The sequence below is a fragment of the Tinamus guttatus genome, unplaced genomic scaffold (assembly GCF_059628265.1).
Source record: "Tinamus guttatus ecotype Peru unplaced genomic scaffold, ASM5962826v1 Tinamus_guttatus_pri_ptg000051l, whole genome shotgun sequence".
Lineage (NCBI taxonomy): Eukaryota > Metazoa > Chordata > Aves > Tinamiformes > Tinamidae > Tinamus > Tinamus guttatus.
The window spans coordinates 566441-585778 of NW_028288585.1; the positions used below are offsets into that span (position 1 = coordinate 566441).

General features: G+C 36.4%; 1 protein-coding gene across 43 annotated transcripts in view; it reads right to left on the bottom strand.

Moving 5' to 3' along the window:
- RIMS1 (regulating synaptic membrane exocytosis 1) overlaps positions 1-19338 on the bottom strand; it is a 304893-nt gene that overhangs the window by 132108 nt on the left and 153447 nt on the right. For 38 of the 43 annotated variants that reach the window (XM_088539870.1, XM_088539857.1, XM_088539900.1 and 35 more), the window contains 4 exons: positions 7803-7870; positions 6961-7071; positions 4618-4717; positions 2010-2133 (listed from right to left, as the gene is read on the bottom strand). In XM_088539870.1, coding sequence (XP_088395996.1) covers positions 2010-2133; positions 4618-4717; positions 6961-7071; positions 7803-7870 — 403 coding nt within the window. Of the gene's footprint in view, positions 1-2009; positions 2134-4617; positions 4718-6960; positions 7072-7802; positions 7871-15280; positions 15429-19338 lie in introns of those variants that run through there. The other 5 variants (XM_088539896.1, XM_088539895.1, XM_010212024.2 and 2 more) reach the window with 2 other exon arrangements.

The following is a 19338-nucleotide window of genomic DNA, read 5'->3' on the forward strand; positions in this document are numbered from 1 at the left end:
ATAAGAATATATATATAACCCAATTAAAGTGTACTGTAATAAAGAAAGTGTTGTGCAGTATGTTCTTTTTTCTAAACCTATACAGATATTTCTTCTGTTCTACAAGGTACGACTTTTTGTTTTGTTCTTTTTAAATGACAGACAAGTAAACCACAATCTGATTCAAAAAAAGGACTTTGATTCTTTATTCCTGGACTATTTCTAGTCCATTCTGATATTTATATCCTCTCTCTCTCTCTCTCTCTCTCACAACAAAACACAAACGATCAGGACACAGTTCCAGTCAGGAATAAAGTTGTTATACTACGTAAATACTTCATACTAAGACGCATATTGTTCCACAATAGTGCAGTCTGATGTGGTCTCTTTTTACCTCTGTCCGGAAAGAAATACAAATGGGTCACAAAAGCAAAACATTATATTTTTCTGGTTTCAGAATGCATTTGATGAAATTCAACTATCAGATTCAGAAATATTCTTTAACATGAAGTCCATATTAATATGCAAATGTTCTTTAATATGGAAGTCATATTTTTAAAATATGAAAATCTTGACTTTTAAGAATCTCCTTATGACATTTTTTTATTATAAAGATTTAGGTGTGATCTGCAATTTTCACTCAAGAAGATCTACTGGTTTATCTGACTAAAGAATGCAAAATTAGGTTTCTACTCCTCCACAGTGTCCATCTGGATTGTAATTTTAGTTTCTTAAAAATCAGAATAATTGCATCATTTAATTTTCCATATAAAGGTCAAACTCATAATTGAAATTAGAACCATGTTAGTTTTATTTAAAGACTGATAATGATGATCATGATTATAAAGGCAGAGCTCATTTGCAAAATAGCTACATTTGCATAGTACAGACAAAAATCAAATATCAAAAGCTGATGTGAAATAGATGTAGAACAAAACTGTTCTAGTGAGGAATGTGTTTATCTTACTAAGATAAAAACAGTTATTAGATTTGAGAGAGAGAAAAAAATACAATTGGGTAAAGTCTGACAAATTTAGAATGAGATAAAATTTGTGTATTTATATGGAGAAAACGTTTTATTGTCTACGTACAAGATACGGATTTGCAAGACCTGGGAAGCTGACAAGCTACAGATAGATTTTTTTAATTTGTTTCAAAACTAACTAAAATCCACTTGTTAATCATGGAACACAACTGTGCTGGAAGATACAAAATCTGATTCACATTGAAACCTGCACGACTTAGCTCAAAACAGTCCCAACAGCATCATGCTCAGGGATGGGATGCCCAATATGACACAAAGAGGCTGTGACAATTAGAGGGATTATTTTTGCCAACTGAAACAGATTTTCTGACCCTTCTGATGCCTGCTTGGAAAATCAATACTAGAAGAACTGTTGCCAATAACCTCAACCTTAGATTTATTATAAATAAACATTAGGACTATAAACATCACTTTTTTTTGTTTAAAATTATATTTGTTAATGCAAAGGTATTTTTATCTTTCCACTTTTGATTCTGATAACAATATCACTTGAAACTATGTACAGTATTTTCAAATAAAATAAAGTCCTTTGTTTCTATAAAGTTCCTACTAGTATTGACTTATTTCAAATTATAAAATACTCAGTGCTTGCTGATGCTTTCTTCTGCTCACTAATACTCATGCAAATTATTTTAATTTAACAAAGTTAAAGCCTGACAAATAGGTTTAACTCACTCGCCATTTCATACACTTTGTGTGAGAAGCCTGGCTTAATTCATCATAAACAATAAAAAACTATTTTCTTCCACCATTTGGCAAAAACCTTGTTAGTATTTTGACTATACTAAAATACTAATATATATCACTGTACAGATCCAAGCTTCTCATAAGTAGTAAAGAAAATGGAATAAGCACAATATTAATAATAAAAAGAGAATCATTCCATTATTAAAAGATAAAAGCTAATGAATTCACAAATAATGCCTTTAAAAGTCGCATTAGTGGAAGTAATAGCTATGCTTAAAAAGCAAGTCTTTAGCCTTACCCAATAGGCCTTGAAACAATAATTTCAACTTGAGGTTCTGATTTTGATTCTAAAATTATGTTGTAAACTTCTTCATTTGTAGCTCCAGGCAGGGGTTTACCATTCCATTCTAGAACTTCATCCCCTTGAATTTAAAAAGAAGGTTATGTCGTTTCCATATTCTTTTACAGTGAAGTACAAAATATTCATGAAACCAAATGTAACTAACTTCCATTCACCAAATGAAATAAATTAAAAACTGTGTTGAAATCAGAAACAGGTTTTGAGTTTTTGAGTCACTTTCAAGGCTCAGTTTTTGGAACACTGCTACAACTCGTAGACAACAAAACATGTTAAAGAAATCATATCTTGAAACATTAAATATTTCTGAAATAAGGTAGCACATGTCACTGAAATAGAAGAACGGTGCTTTTTAAGAGGTTCTTTATTGGCTAGTAAAAATAAGCACTGCAAAAGGTTTATCTTCAAAGATGAGAAATGTGATTATCTAATGTTAAAACTTTTAAAATTATGCCTTTTATTACAATTTATACCCTGTGTGTTTTGATTTCTCTACAAAAAGGAAAGCTTTCATTGTCCATGCCAAACGAATAAAAGTTATAAGCAAAGAATGAGTCAATGTCTCCTGAGCATGTTAAGGGGGGATGAAAACGAAAACAATGTGAAGTTATTAAATAATATTCATTTTTTTTAAGTTTGTCATCTAACATTTAAATACATATATCCACTGCATTGTGCTTTGGCATTATTATGAAAGGCAAGAAGTTTTTAAATATAGTTTCTAAGGAAAACTCAGTATATAAAATTAAACTGCAGGGATCATAATGTAAGTTTAAATTCCCATATCCCATCATATACAGCAGTGAACCTCCACAATCACCAGTGTCACAAATCCTTAAATGTTATTATTATTTACATTTTTTATACTTCTTTCCTGAAAATGATTTAATGTTTGTCAGATTCAGTGAGAAGTAACTCTACAGCTGCTGACTTTGCTCCTTTCTGATGTGATAAAAAGCAAGTAATAGAATTGGGTTCACTAATAAGCCCTGGAAAATGATCATAAAACCTTACTTTCTAACTACCAAAATATGCAGCTTTAATTTCTGTTTATGTTCAATGACTGTCATTTCTTCAACCCAAACTGCCCACATTTTGATATTTTAAGAAAATCCATTTGAAGAAGATCCTAAAAAGGATCACATCAGTTTACAAAGCATTTTAGCTTTCTTTAACACATAAGGGTTTGCAGTATACTAATGAAAGCTGCCATGCTCATTTTCTGAAGTAAGTTTAATTTTCCACTGCAAAATAGAATAATCATGTAACTGAAACTAATTTAAATATCTGATATACTTATTACATACTCTTATCATGTGAAGGGGAACAGGTAGTAATTCTAGATATTTATGAGAAACTAGATTTAAAATTCATACATCTTAGTGAAAACACTCTGAATTTCTTTTATGCTTTTAATTGCATTTTAAAGTTAACAACAGCTATAAATTAATGTGACTATTTTTCCTTAAAATAAAATATATTTTTTACAGAAAGCTAACTTAATTTCTCAAATCATCACATTAAAAAGAACAAGTTTTGCAATTCTTATAATACCAAAAAACAACATACACATACGCTAAATTTATAACACAAATAAAAGCACACAGCTTATCCTTAAATTGCACAACAAAGAATCTAACACATTTTCAAGGAGACGGAATAGGTGCACTGTAGCTGAGGACCCTCTGGAGCCACCTGTGAGATGTCTGTACTGCTCTTTTAGAAATCTAAGCAGTTTTTTCACTTAGGAGAGTCACTAGCAGAAGAAAATAAGTTAAAAAAATTATTGTCTCCAATCTGACTAAGCATAAGATCATCATAGAGGGAACGTTAAATTAATAGAAGTGGCTCTAATCATGCTTGCAAGTAACAACTTAAGGCTAAGTCAAAATGGGGATTTAAGTGTGATGACACTCCTCCTAATTCTAACCAGATAACCAGCAGCCCGCAGACATCCTTTTTATTTTGCTCAGTTGGACCAATTCTTGGTCTCTTATGTTGCCTTTTTCATCATTTTGCACTCTGATTTCTCCTCTCAGTGACATGAAAACAGGGAAACACCCCAAACGGCTGCAAATCCAGGTGAGCTGAGGTCTCCCGTCTCCTATTACACTGTTGTAGTCCAGAGCTCCAAGCGTAAGGTGGCCAAGGAGATGTTAATAATAAGTAAAATAGTAAAATAACTGTAGTGAGTTTGGTTGCTGCAATGAGCCATTTTGAAAAATGTTTATATTACTTATTTTATAGAGTGTGACAAGCAGCTCCTGAGATAGCAAGAAAAATTTCACGGGTGGTACTCAGTACTGACAGTTCAGCACTAATGAATAATGCCTTGTGTTTTGTTCATATATCTAAGCCACTCAAGGAATAATAAACTAGAAATGTAAGCAGTTTTAGCATTCTATAAGGGCTTGAAAAACATGTTTCTTTGTTTACAAAATATCAGCATATCACATATCACTTGACTGAAATGAGTATATATTAGCAACTGCATTCCTAAAAGCCATAATTTAAGACAATATATTTTATGTGCAACCGGTTTACTTACCCGCCCTGAGATGCCCCACCACATCAGCCAAGCTACCTTTCTTCACTTTGGTAATGAAGGCACCGAGTCGTCCCAATTCTGTCATTTTTCCTCCAACAACCTGCATAATGATAAATTTGTAAGCTTCCAAGCAACAAGCCAGACATCATATCAAGCATAAACCTATAGACAGATTATTTTTTGGATTATTTTTAAATTCAACTAAGTCATGCATAGCCAAACCTTTATTCTGAAATTACCATTATGGAGACTTAAGGAGAAAGTTGCATGCACAAAAAAACAGCCAGTTCTGTTCTCAGCAGATTACATTGAAAAAATATACACCAAAAATGTTGCTTTGTTTGATATGGTATTATCTCCAGCAATTTTAACCTTTTCTGTTGGTTGTTTTGTCAGCAATATCTTCAGTAGAATTTTATAATACAATGCTTCAGGGGAGCAGTGGTTCATTAGGTATTATTTCTTCATGTTTGCATCCTGGTAACTACTGGGAGTTTTAATACAGACACATACCCAAGAGGAGGACTACCTCTCATCCACATCTTAATTTGGAGTCACTCATTTAACTGTAAGTAGCTTTCTTGAAATAAATTGTGCATTTAGCACAACCTCAGCCATTTTCACTGATATGCTTTACATATATCTTATAAACTCTTCTGTCATGGATAGGCGGAAGATACGCACAAAAGGATGAAACAGATTTACATCAACAATTTATCTGTATAACTTTCAGTGTTTACTAAAATGAAATTATTTTAAATTTCCTCAGCTAACTGTAAAATTTATGCATCATGCTTTATTTGAACTAAGGGACATATTTACAGCTGGCACTTGAAAGGCAAATACTACCTGCGAACCTTATGAGATTCTTAGCACTTGGCAAGACAGCAGCATGAATTTCATGTTACCATTTACCTGGTTTATACTTTTTTTTTCTGCTTGGAATATCTGGAACTTGAATTCAAGGGATTTAACAGAAATAACAGAGAAAGTATACTTGAAAATGAAGAGATAAGCATATACAAAGTGTCTCTCCTTTTCCAGTCCACCAAGCGTATGAGTTATCCCAGCTTCCAATACCTGTGTCTTCAGCTCAAGCTCAAGGTGGTCTGTATTAGGCTCCAGAGAGCTACAGTGAGGGTTTGATTGCCCCTAGTTTAATTTTCCAAGTGCTCGTAACACTACATATGTAGGAAATAAATCCTGTTTATAATGAACATGGGGTAAAGGCTTTTCCTGTCTTATATTTCAAGGAAAACACTCTGGAATATTTCCTGCTCATATTCAAACAAACTGCAAACTCATATTCAAAACTGCATTTGCAGTCAAGCTTTAGGTGCTGCTGCTTCCATAGACACAGGGCTGTATGCCTGTGGTACAGGCACAAGGGCTGCTCTAACCAGGATGGGTAGTATTTTGTCCTGCTGCAAAGCAGCAGCTGCTCAGCAGCAGCTACAGACACTCATTTACATCTGGAGTATTGTGTCCAGTTCTGGGCTCCACAGTACAAGAGGGATGTGGAGCTGCTGGAGAGAGTCCAGTGCAGGGCTACAAGGATGATCAGGGGCCTGGAACATCTACCCTATGAGGAGAGACAGAGACCTGGGCCTGTTCAGCCTGGAGAAGAGAAGGCTGAGAGGGAATCTAATCAGTGTCTATAAGTACCTCAAGGAAGGCAGTGAGGAGGATGGTGCTGGCCTCTTTTCAGTGGTGGCCACCGACAGAACTAGAGGAAACGGCCAGAAACTGAAGCATCAAAAGTTCCACAGGAACTTAAGGAAAACTTTCTTAACGGTGAGGGTGACAGAGCACTGGAACAGGCTGCCCAGAGAGGTTGTGGAGTCTCCTTCTCTGGAGATCTTCAAAATCCACTTGGACGCAGTCCTGTGTCACGTGCTCTAGGTGACCCTGCGTGTGCAGGGGGGTTGGACTAGATGACCTCTAGAGGTCCCTTCCAACCTTAAGAATTCTATGATTCTATGATTTAAAACCTGAACACATATTATACGACTACAAACATAAAACCAAAGATGCAGTGGAAATAAAGGCATGTAGTATTCGGGAGATGGAAGAATGTAGGGCTGGGGAGTAAGAAGGTCTACAGAGTTAGGACTGTGTGTCAGAATGGATACGAAAAGGGAGGTAAGTGGTTACCACCTCCCACTCTCTACTCACATCCAAAGAGATCTCTCAAAACTGAGGATTACCTCATATTTTGAAGCATGCGGAATAGCATATGGAATACATTTTTGCCAAATGAGAGTATAAATGGAAAGGCCTCTGATTTAATGTTAGACTTCTATATATTAGGTCAGTGATAATTTCATTCCCTTTACTACTTACTTTTAGCCCCAGTAATGCACCTGATTCTTTTGGCATGGTTGTTCTCTTGTTAAGAATAACACGTCCAATTAAGCGATCTCCCTCTTTAGAAGGCTGCCACGTTACTGGATGCTGTTAAAAAAACAAGCAGTGGAATAAAGTAAAGGAACCATCTTCCTGTTTCTGTATGTGCACTTGTGTACAAATCCAATTTGCTAAATCATCATGTCATGCCAAACACAAACACCCTTCTGATGTATGATACTGCTGAGCTTTCTGTTGTTATATTTGTTAGGCTCTGGCTTCAGTAAATACATAATTAACACACTCACTGCAAAAACTTCTCAACACTAAATCAGAGGGTAAAATTAAAGCACTTTTCAAAGGTTAATACAATTAAACATTTAAAACACATATTAAGTAATAAAATTAAATATTTACATTTAATTCCATAACCCTGAAAACTGTTGCTACAAATTCTGTCCTTTAAAGTAATATGTACATTATTCAGCTTTATGGGTTCATTATATAATAAAAGTCAATATCCTTTTTCCATTCAAAGTGAAATGAAACATTCACTAATCACACTCAGTGTAGTCTAACATTCACAACTTCCATTGTGATGTGTAACTGACATGGTGAAACAGCATGTACACACAAGAATTCAATCTACATTAAAACTCAGTTAATTTTTGTAAAATATATTTTGATGAAACCCTTTTGAGTTCCAAGCTACTTAAATCAAGTTTTCATATATTATAAACAGAATCAAAGTTCTAATAACAAGGTATCAAAGTTGAACTGAAATAATCAGTAAACATTTTGATTCGTACATATGAACTTATTTTTTCTCTATTTCTTACCGAACTAATCGGGGATGTCTCCCTACTGTGCCATGTGGCAGGATCCAGCCAGTAATAATCCAAGTCACCTGGAAGAATACGAATGGAAAGAAATGCATAATCTCTCACACAGAGAAAGGTGTATGAATGATTACTTCAGTATGCATTACTTTCAATGTACATGTACTTTCAATGTCTAATCATACAAATTCAACACTTGCATTATGATTCAAATTAGCTTAGACACATCAATTTGAAAATATAGCATACATATATATATATAAAATAACACAACGATCTCTGTTTCTTCATGAATCACACATCCAAATCAGCTGGGATGTTCTTCAGTTTGCCCAGTCACTTCCCAAGGATGGATTCCAAAATACAGCACTCACCTTCCTCCTCCTCCTCCATTTCCATAATAAACACACAGTGCTACAGCTAATAATAACAGCTAATAATAGCATTAAAGAAAATGCTTCACAGAAAAAGCACCTAGCTAGAGTTAAACTACAAAGGAATTAATATCGTGCAAAAAGGCACTGTGCAGACCATGATGGACAGAAGATGAGAAATAATAACAGAACACAGACTACAGGGTTAAGATAGCCACATAAAAAGAATAAACTGTACAAATAGCAAGTACAACATTGAGATCTTTTTTTTGGCGGGGGGGACAAACTTCTACAGTGTGTACGTTGAGAATACAACAACGAATGAAGCTGTCCAGAAGCCCTGGGTTGCTGAGGCTGAGGAGGACCAAGGCACATCAGTGCTGAGCGCGGAGCCTGGGACACTGAGGGCAGGCTGAGGAAAACTTGGAATTTTTTATTCCTTTAGCCATTACTGCAGTATAAGAGTGCAATGCAACAGTTAGGTAGGAGGATAACTCTTTGTAATGCTCTCTTGAAATAACAGCAGTCCATAAAGGCTTATCTTAAGTAATCCAAGTAATACGTGGATTTTTTATGTGTGAAAAGAAAAAGTAAGCTATTCTGCTATTTATTGCAATATCCTAAAAAAATCGAAATCAAAACACCCACCTCTCCCTGCTGAAGTCCATATTTATACCTAACCCCTTGTGATATTTTTTCACCCTCACTTCTGTAGAAAACCTTGGTCATTTGAACTGTTAGCAGAACAGTTTGACACGACTGCTTTTTGAACTCACAGTGAGTATTTTCTTTGAACTTTTCAGATTATGTCCTAGAGTCTAGATTCTATTACGGAACAACTCTTCCTAGGCTCTTCTAACGACACTCCTAGATCACTTAGAAACTACTGGGTAAAAACGCTCCTTTCATTAAGGTCAGGGACTTATTTCAGATACACCAGCTTTTCACGCTTGGTATGTTCTATGATTTGGGAAAACATACTATATATTTTTTTATGCACACTGTACATAACAAAACTTCACTATTTTATTTTAGCAAATATATCTCTATAACTATAGTTACATCGTTACTCTTACAGACAACCAACAGCAGTCCAAACAAAGCAGGCAATTAGCAAGAAAAAAACACATATCTACACAACGGCCCCACCATTTTTGTCATTCTATATTATTGTTGCTGCTCTACCTAATAGCTCTTTATTTATGCCATTCTTGCATTGCAGTATCCCACAAGTTAATGTTTAACTACACATAATTTCACTAAACTAGTATTAGAGGTGTGAAAATGTAGAGACATTGTTTCAGAATTTATAGTTTTATATATAATATTTATAGTTACAATTCATGCTTTACTTAGGATTAACAGAGTGAAATAAGTATACAGTCATAAAACTCTGTTCCATCCATTATCCCAATGGAATAATTCAAAACGTTATATGCTGTCAGAAATGAAATACTTTTCCTATTCTATCACATTATACTGCTGCTCAATTACTGTACACTGGGGCATAAACTGATACAATTATACATCTAATTTACCAAATACATAAAGATATGAGACAACTGTATTGTGTATTTCCTGAGAAGTGTTTGCTGTCTTCAATCTAATTTCAAGATGGGAAATAACTTGATTTTTTATCAGCAACACACAAGCCTTCAAAACAGAGGGAAAACAAAATTGGTAGCACTGAAACAGCGCTCTCTCCAAAACGCTTCCTCTTCAGCAGTACTATCCATATCATAACTTAATGCTGTGGTTTTGTGTGAAATTCTGCAAAACTCTTAAGTGCTAGAAATGACAGCCTTGTCTCTGCTGCAAAGCTGAAGTTTTTTTGCTTGAATGTGCACAGAACACAAGAATCACTGTTATCATGTATGACTAGTCACTGCTTTCCAGAGAATCTTTAAGACTGGAGGTTTAATGGCCCAAAATGTTTCCCTAGCCCTAGACTATGTTGAAAGACCAGTGATATTTGGCGAAGAGTCCTACTCTGGTGCTTTGCTCAAACCCAGGCGCACCAGGTCTGTTGCAGTTATCTAAGACAGCAGGCAGGCAGAGCCCATAGGAAGATTCAGCCTGCCTCCGTTAGACACTTCCATGGAGATTTAGCTGCTAATTAATGAAATAGTTCTACACTGTCCCTAGAAAACTTAGACTTATTTTCAGAGGCTTCACCTAAAATTAAAGAGCAAACCACCTTCCTAAACTAGACAGAGATCTTTCTACTAGCATAAACAGCAGGCATATATGCTGTTTGTATTTATTAACTTTGTTAACCTAAAGATTTAAAGATGGCATGTACTCTACAGAGAAAAAAAACTTATCAAAAACCTGGAATAGTTCTGTTATGTCTTCCTCAGATCTCATGGAACGAGATCAGTATTTTATGACTGTTGATAATTTTTCCCAATGTAAAATCAACAGAAGCCACCTCTCAATCCACAGAAAGTTAGGACAAGACCACCCTACGAATAGAAAAACTGGAAAATATCCTTAGTATATTGCTACATTTGGCTGCTATAACACATGCGATAAATCATATCATTAAGACATTAACAGTAAGGCAAGAAAGCAGTTGTATGCCCAAGAAAAAAAATAGTAAAGACTTTTTTATCACTTCAAAAAATAATTAACAGTATAACCAATATATGTTTAAATTATTACAGTCAAGGTGCATGTCTAACCACTAAAGGAGAAAACACATGAAGTTCTCTGGCTTGACACAGAACACTCACATCTAAGTGGCAAATGGAGAATTCAAAAACCTCTCTGTTGCCTATTTATCCCAGAAGCTTCACAAAATGTTCGTTTTATCCTTGATTTCAAATCAACTGACTTGATACACCTAAAACCAAGAACTTAAATCCTTGTAGAATGAAGTCGGTGTTTTAATATTTGCACAGGTCAACGACAGGCTGGCTCATGTGATATTTGGGAAGAATTTCCCATGACTATCAAGTTGAGAACTTATTTTGTACAGAAAATATGTAACTGACATGGACATGAGCCACTCTTATAGGTCCTAACCACTGAATGCTAGTACAAGACTCCAAAATGCAAATAAATACAGGTAATCCACATAAGTAACCATCAGTGTTTTGTTTAATAGGTAATTGAATTTGTGAAATGAAAAGCAAGTTATTTTTTTCAAGAAAGTAATATGATCTTATGATTTTGGATACAGAGATACATCTCTCTCTCTTAAATTAAAAGCCTGTGTCATTTTGTGAAGCAATCCAACTACTTTGAAGTTTGCCATGTTTAGCTAACACAATTCTCCTTCCTCTTCTTCCTTTTTGTTTGTTTGTTTTTGGCTGGGGGCTGATTCTCTTTGAGAGAAAGGTGGTAAAACGTATTTTAAAAAGCCAACATAGGCAAAATTTTTTCCTGTGGTGATTTAAAAATGGTTGAATAAGCGTTAACTGTGAAAGAAGGTAGTATTTTCAGTTAGGTCTCCTGGTATTTTTCCCTGACCATTTAAAAAAGATTTCTATCCTAATACTTGTTAAAGACTAATTCATGAAGAAATATATAATTCAATATCCAAACAGAAAATAAATTCCTCCCAGGCTCCAGGGTGTTTCACATATATTGCTAGGAAGTCAGCATTTTAACAAGGAGACGTGCACGAGCAAAGCTGTCACGCTGAGACACCACAGCACAGGCGCTGCGAGCCCTGCGGATGAGATCCCAGAGAGGTGCCGGTGTCCTGGAAGACCTTGAGGAGCAGTGACTAAAATGGGCAAGGCTCAGACAGACTTATCTGGCAGATCCTCCACAGCACTGCACCGGATGGTAATCAAACATGTTCCTTTCTCCTCTTCAGAAGGGAATACTGCAGGACAAAATGCTTGGAGTGCACATGGGTGATCACTGATACAAAGCAAGCAAGCAAAAAAAGAACTTCTTCCAACCAGTGGAGGGAGATTGTTAAGGGCATGAAAATGAATCTGCTTTATGATCTTTAAATAAGGAAGGATGAGAATGGAATTAAAAAATGAAAAATCTTTAGACTTAAAAAAACAGAGAAAACAATGAAGCAGATATTACAGCAAAACAACTCCAGGAATTATGGAAGTTTTTCAAAAAAACAGTGCAATTCTCAGCGTCATAACCAGCCCAATACAGAAGAGAAGTACAGTAAATGACTGACTAACCTAGCCATGACTGTTTCATTTTCCAGAAGATGTACATGGAGTGTTATTTGTAAGCAAATAGCTTAAGATGATTGTGATAGAGTACATGGAGCATGCAGGGCCAAATCAGAGAGGTCAACACACAGACTAAATGCAAGCATCAAGGGATGGAAAGATGATCAAGAAATCATTCTGCACTATCGGAGAGTTAAACCACAACCGTTTGGCTCTTTCAGCAAATGATTCCAGGCCAGGCAGGAAAAATGTTCTGCCAAAGCAGGAAAAGATGAGGTCAGACTATCTAAATAAATTATACACTGAGCGATTTCACTTCATCCTAGAGTACTTATAGACCTGTCTGAAACTATCTCATTGCCAGGAAGAATTATTTCTGAGAATTAGTGAAGTATGGATGAAGGCCCACAAAACTGGCAGGGCAAATACCATACCTACTTTTTAAATAAAGGAAAAAGGCTAGAAATTATAGACAGCTCAGCTTAGTATCAGTTCTTGGAAAAATATTAAAAAAGAAAAAGAAGCACCTACAAGATGTTAAAAAGTCACATCTAAAGGCAAATTGTCCGTAACAAATAAACCTGATTTCATTTCCTACTGCTGCAGTAAGACTGTAGATAGGGAAAAACCAGCAGATACCATAAATCGTCAGTTGAATAGTTTTGTTCATTTTTCATATGCACGCCATGTTAGAATCACACCAGAGGAACTGTCTAAATAAAACTACTAGAAAGTAGAAAACTATTTTAAAGGGCATGTACGTCATCATAAAAAAAAACAAAGGAGGCATTAACAAAGGATGTATTAGAAACAGAGAAATGAAGTCAACCAGGTAAGGATTAGCTACGCAAAAAGGGATCAGGTTGATTTATGAGACCACAGCAGCAAGGGGTGAGGAGAGAAGGCAACTCTGGCGGCTGCCTCTAAGCCATCACCCTCGCACTTGAGAAGCCACCAGGGCTGGCCACAGGCTGGGTTCAGAGTCTCCCCTAACCACTTGCCTGCTAAATATCTCCTTGGGTCACATTGGTGGGGACCTTGATGCTTTTTGCTGTTGCTGTTTTGGCGGGAGCAGTAGATGCTTTAGTCTGCATCACGGTTTATCTTGCAGGCACCTTGAACCCACCTAGCCCCCTAACATGACTTTGCTGACAGATCAGTCCCTCAACTTCTCTCCTTACAGAACACAGTTTAATTTTCAAAGCTGAACATTTGGCTTTAGTGAAGTGTAGCTGTGAAGGATATGAAGGAGATCTTCAGATATGATGATCTCATTCTCATATCTGAAGGATATGAATCTTAAGCCATTTTAGACATCTTAAGGCATTTTAAGACATCATTTAACTCTCCTAAATCCACTCTGTTCCCAAGGCTGGAGATGTCTCCACTGCAACAGCAGCATCCTTGTGCTGCTGCAGGCTACACCTGCAGCACAGCCTTGAAGCCCCACAGTGCTGGGTCTGTGTGTGGGTGCCACAGCTCGTCGCTTTTCAATTTCCACCCTACTTCACATCTTCATCTCAGTTTGCAAGAGGTCTTTGGAGGGCAGTTCAGAGCTGCCTACCTCAGTGAGTACCATGAAGAAGAAACAGGGTTTCACCTTCTTTATGTGGTTCCACACAACTTACTGAGTGTAGGAGACAGCCCAAGGCTTTGATCTTAAACAAATCTGGATCTTTCTCCAGTCTTGTCCTTTAAATGCTGTTCATGGCTAAGGCTGGCCCTTGTCTCTCCAAACTTGGCAAGGTCTTCCTTTATCAACATTCCTACCTCTCTGCTTTCCCCTACCTGACTGCCATTTGGCCCCATGTTCTCCAATGCATGTCTCAGATTCTGCCCTCAGTATACTCTTCTAAGGAAAGAATTTCACATATAGGATTTTCAAGTGTGTTAACTAATGTAACTATAATCTCAGAGAAGATAAAGCTTCTTCCACGACTTTTGCCATCATAAAACCTTTAGGATTCACTCTTCTAAGACTTCTAAAATAAGTCTATTTTTCAAAATTGACTTTTACAAACAGCATTACCAACTATGTAATTAAAACTTTTAAAAGCTCTTGGTTATTCCCCACACACTGCATAATCCCCAAGGAACCAAGGAACTTTTCAATTGTCAGCCCTCCCTCTTACTTCCCCTTATATTCTGAGTGATTTAGCCAACAGCCTTATTCTGAACATGAGTTTTCTCTCTTTCTTTTTTTTTGTGGGGTTCTTCAGGAGAGTCCCGATGTCCTTCATTGGTTCAGAAAGTGCAAAGCATCACATGGTGATGCAGAGTCAATATATAAAATAACTGTAACTGTATGTACGTAAGGCTATTTAATGTAGGATTATATTATTAACCACAACTTCTTCAACCACAACATGTATTTTTATGTTCATATTTTCTGCAATATTTTTTCAAAAATAGTATGAAAAATAAAAGTAGCAGAGGCATATTCTATTCTGAATTTGTTAAGGCTATTATATCTACTAACCAGAGCACAATTCAGGGCATTTAGGGGATGCAGGACATATCAATTATCTTTTCCTCAAAAAAACAGTTAAAAATAATTTACCTGAATAGTTATTAGTTTCCTGAAGGAAATTCCTGTTTTTTTTTACCTATAACTTCTCAACATGCAAAATATTTTAAAGGCAAACAGAATGCTATTGCTTTTAAGAACTGCATTTAAATTTTGATGTATGCTTTCAAAATATATCTTTGTGTTTGAAAATTCACACCACATAACATCATTAACGTTTCAAATTGTATCTGACATAAGAGCTTTCAAAATACAGACAAACAAGTAAAATGGTTCCTTATTCCTAGCTTAAACTGAATACGTTGCAGTTAATATTTTACATCCAGAGCACCCAACATCACCACTCGTACTATACAGTTAAATAAATCTCTTCATTAATAATACATAGGTATAAGTAAGTTTAGCATTACAAAGCCACTTATTTACCTGTCCCTGAATGCAATGTATGGAGCAGAAACTGAAGAACCCCAGCAAACATAGCAGCATCAGCAACAGAATGGTTAAAAAAGCACAACTGGCATCTAGTAGGTTGCTGAATTCCAGCCTGCAACTGTAGCAAAGCTGTAAAAATCCACTTCTTTACGAAGGAGATATAAGAGAAAAAGTCCCTAAGGTCCTTGCGTCCTGATCCTAAGCCAAATTATTCCGCAACGTCAAATATCCTACACCGGTGACACCAACCAGGGCTAGGAGAGCTCTTGTCATCAAAACAAATCTCTGCAGTGTAGTGCAAGCATCGATTACTGCATCGGTTCATACATGCCTACTGCAACACTAAGGAGTTTCAGTCTCTAGGAAGAGCTAATGATTTTAGGCACCCAGAATTAACAGTTCTCAGGAAAGAAGACTGGAAAATTCCTGCTTCCTCTCTGGATAGAATAGAAAAGGAGTTTCTTAGCTTTGAAAGCTTGCAGTGTGCAGAACCGCAGGTACTTGAGCAATCAATACCACTGCTGCAGTTGTTATTTGTATGCAGCAGTATTATGCTGCTGAATAAGTTTTAATAAATTGCACAAACACAACAACCATGTAAAGCAACTCTATTACAAGTTACATACAACTTCTCAAGCAGTAGATTTGTTTCTAGCACATTGAAAATATAATAGTCCATAAAATATTATTTCTTGCAAATTATGGGATGATCTAACATTTTACTTACATAAGTGTGCATGAAAATATCACTTTGTATAAAAAATATTGTAAATAAAAGGGAAAAACATATATAATCAGATATGGGAAATTCAGATAATTACAGAATTACATCTAATCATATTTTATAACGAGTTTAATTTAACAATTCCCAAACCCTAGAACAATAAAAATACTTATCAGAAATAGTTTTGTTTTGTACTGTGACAATATGCCTCTCTGCAATATATTTAGATACTGTGAGACTTTGAAAATAAAAAAGAACTTGAAACTAATGTGAGAGAAAGCAGAATATAAAAGAAAGAATAAAAAAATATGATGAACCTGTTTAAATTTCCATCCAAAAAGAAAGAAATGATGGATAAACAAAATGCTTAAGCTAATAAGAGTTTACAATTCTCTCATCTTTAATAATATATAGACCAATCAGTAATAATGAAAATATATTTTTAATCAAAAAATTTTGTTGCAATTCCTAATCACATGACCAAAACCAAGGTAGTGCATACTGCCTTTCACACACTGCCCCACCTGTCACACGGTCAAGAGCAAAAGCCATGGCTGGCACCTCAGGTGAGGGCTGACTCTCGGGGTCATCAGTAGCGCAGCAGAGAGCCAACATAACCAAACGCATCCTCAGCCCTGAACATGTCCTTGTTAGATGATGATCAAATGAAGTAGGAAGATGCCCAGCTTTGACACGTTCCAGCTGAAGGAAAGAGGACCATCTAGCAAAAACCAGCAAATGGCTGGGTTTTCTATTAAAGCTGGAGAACGTTTCTTGCAAAGGTAACAAAAGAAATACCAGGCACAGTATCTGCACTCTTTCACTCACTGGCCCTTCTGCACTTCTACTTGTTCTGTCCTACAAGGGCTGGCATCAAGGACTTCGCTGCCTTTTTGAGCCATCAGTGACTTTGTTGCCTTTTCAGAAGAACACAGTTTGCCTGGATTCTCTTCTCCTCCCCTCACAGCAGGTACTACACATGTAAGGCAGTTTGCCATGACCCAACTCAACAGATAAAACATACGTCCCTAAATTTTCTTGACTTTATGTAGAGGTTTTAAAATGTTCCTGCCATGTCCATATCATACATGTGTTTGCGAAAAAAAAAAACTGCTTTTCCAAAATATTCATTATTTCATTTAGAAAGATGGTTTGTGCTCTGTGCTGCTGTTTAAATGCTCACTATTTCACATTCCCCTATGTGCCAGATATGCATGCTCTCTGCTCCCCCACCTCCACATCAATCCTTGTGACAGCAATTCTACCCATCGCTATCTCTAGCCAGGAGATCTGTCTGCTTCCTAAGTAGCCCTGTCTATCTAAATAATAGATTACGCCTCCTAGCCTTTGGGGAAAGTAAGGAAGAGAGGAGCAACAAACAGTGTCCTTAGATTTGCAGAAAGGATAGTGCCAGCAACTATGGTGTGAATTGTACACCCCTACGGAGCGTTTCATGCAGCTTTCCTCTAAACCAGAATGTTTACACTGCTTTTTGATAAAAGAAAAGGCTAGAGAATGATCCCAAGCATTAGCTTAATAACACAAACCAGGAATTCAAGGATCAAGACCATGTTTTAAGTGGACGTTTTAGGAAATTGGTGACAAAGGAGAAAGGATCCATCTGAACCCAAGTTGCGAGTTAGAGATTCTAATATAATTGCAGGGGTATTAGCCATAACAATAGGTGCTGTACACAACATAATCATATTGTTGCATTGTCTGACCCACATCAAAAGCTGAAGAAAGACCACTCAACAAATTAACTTACAATGCCTAAAAGAAGATCTTCTGGAGACCTTTTCTTCAGACAAAAGTCATTTTAAATGAACCTGAATTCAACTTTGCTCAGCCTTTCAATTGATATTCAAAGTCAGAATCTATCAGTAAAATAGCAATTGGTATGCAGACACTAACTTTCTAATTTACTGAGCAAAAGTTTCAAAATATTCTTTCTGTTACCAGCTTCAACTGTTATTTCTACTTGTTGTTCTAAAGCATTCACAAGAGACAGATTTTTGCAAACTCTCATGCCCTAATAAAAGGGAAATGTGAAAGACCACATTAAAAGTCTATTTTCTGTCTGATACAGAGTAATCTGGGATGAAGTACTAGTATGTCTACAGTACCTTCAGTAGCTGTGCTTAAGTATGGGCTTGAACTCACAGAATGCAATTGCTCAAATCAATTCAATGTTACTACCTGTAGGAAAAGATCACAGGTCTGAAATGTCTCCAACCTGAACCTGAGGATCACGGCCAAAGGAGGAGCCAAAGCAAAAGGCAGTATTATTAAACTGGAGAGGCAATCAACAAACTTGGTTTCCAGAAAAAAACAGGAGATACAAACCATTGCAATACTATCATAGGATCTCTGATCTGAGTCACCTGCATCACATTATTAAAATGTCTTAACACAAACCCCTTCTTTCCTTCCTAGATTTTTTTCTCCCATTACAAAATGTAAGTCAATGCATGTTCTTAACTGATTTATGTACAGGCTGTGGTTGAAAGGGTGAAAGATATCAAAGTCTCACTGGTTCATTCCAGTCCTCTAGTTCAGGTTACCTCTAACCTCTTAATTCACATTTCCTTACCTTGCTCCTCCCCACCTCTTTGGAAACATGGCTTTCTTGCCAATTCCTCCCGCCAGCCAGAATCCTCTTCCCAGCATTCTAATGGAATTTAGGAATATTCACACAGCCAGGGTATCCTTGGGTTCCTGAGTGCACCATGGTGTCTTTCCACCAGGCCTGAGAGAAATGCTTGCATCTAGAAGAAGGTAGTGGGGTCTCCAGTCTACTAAGGGCAAAGCGGGGAGGGAGAGAGATTACCCTGCTTGATCGTGTATCTCACCGTGATGTCCGTATGACAGCAAGTCACATGCGCCCACTTCTACTGCACTGCTGTTTTAACTAGAGGCATCTTTCTAAAAATACAGCACCCAACTGTAATTAAGTAGAAATACTGTCATTTCCCAGCTTGTAATTCCCAGCTAGAAAAGGTGTTTTTAATTGCTTTTGTTTCTGAATCAAATAATGTTTGCTGAAAAAATAATAGCATGAAGGTACTGGTTCAGTAAGATCTTGCCAAAGTAATTTCAGTGTAAATGAACTGAAAGGGTTTTAGAATTCATTTTCCTGCAGGAACACCTTCATTTTTTTTCTGCAATTACTGAAGCAGATATGCCTCATATGTGCAAAAAATGCTGAAGGAAATGTCAGCTGCTAATATAGGGGAACAGAAGTCTGGCAAGATACCTCTGTCTTATTTTATCTTTCTCATTTTACATTCAAGATAAACAGTGATATTTTCTATTAGCTTTGCATCTG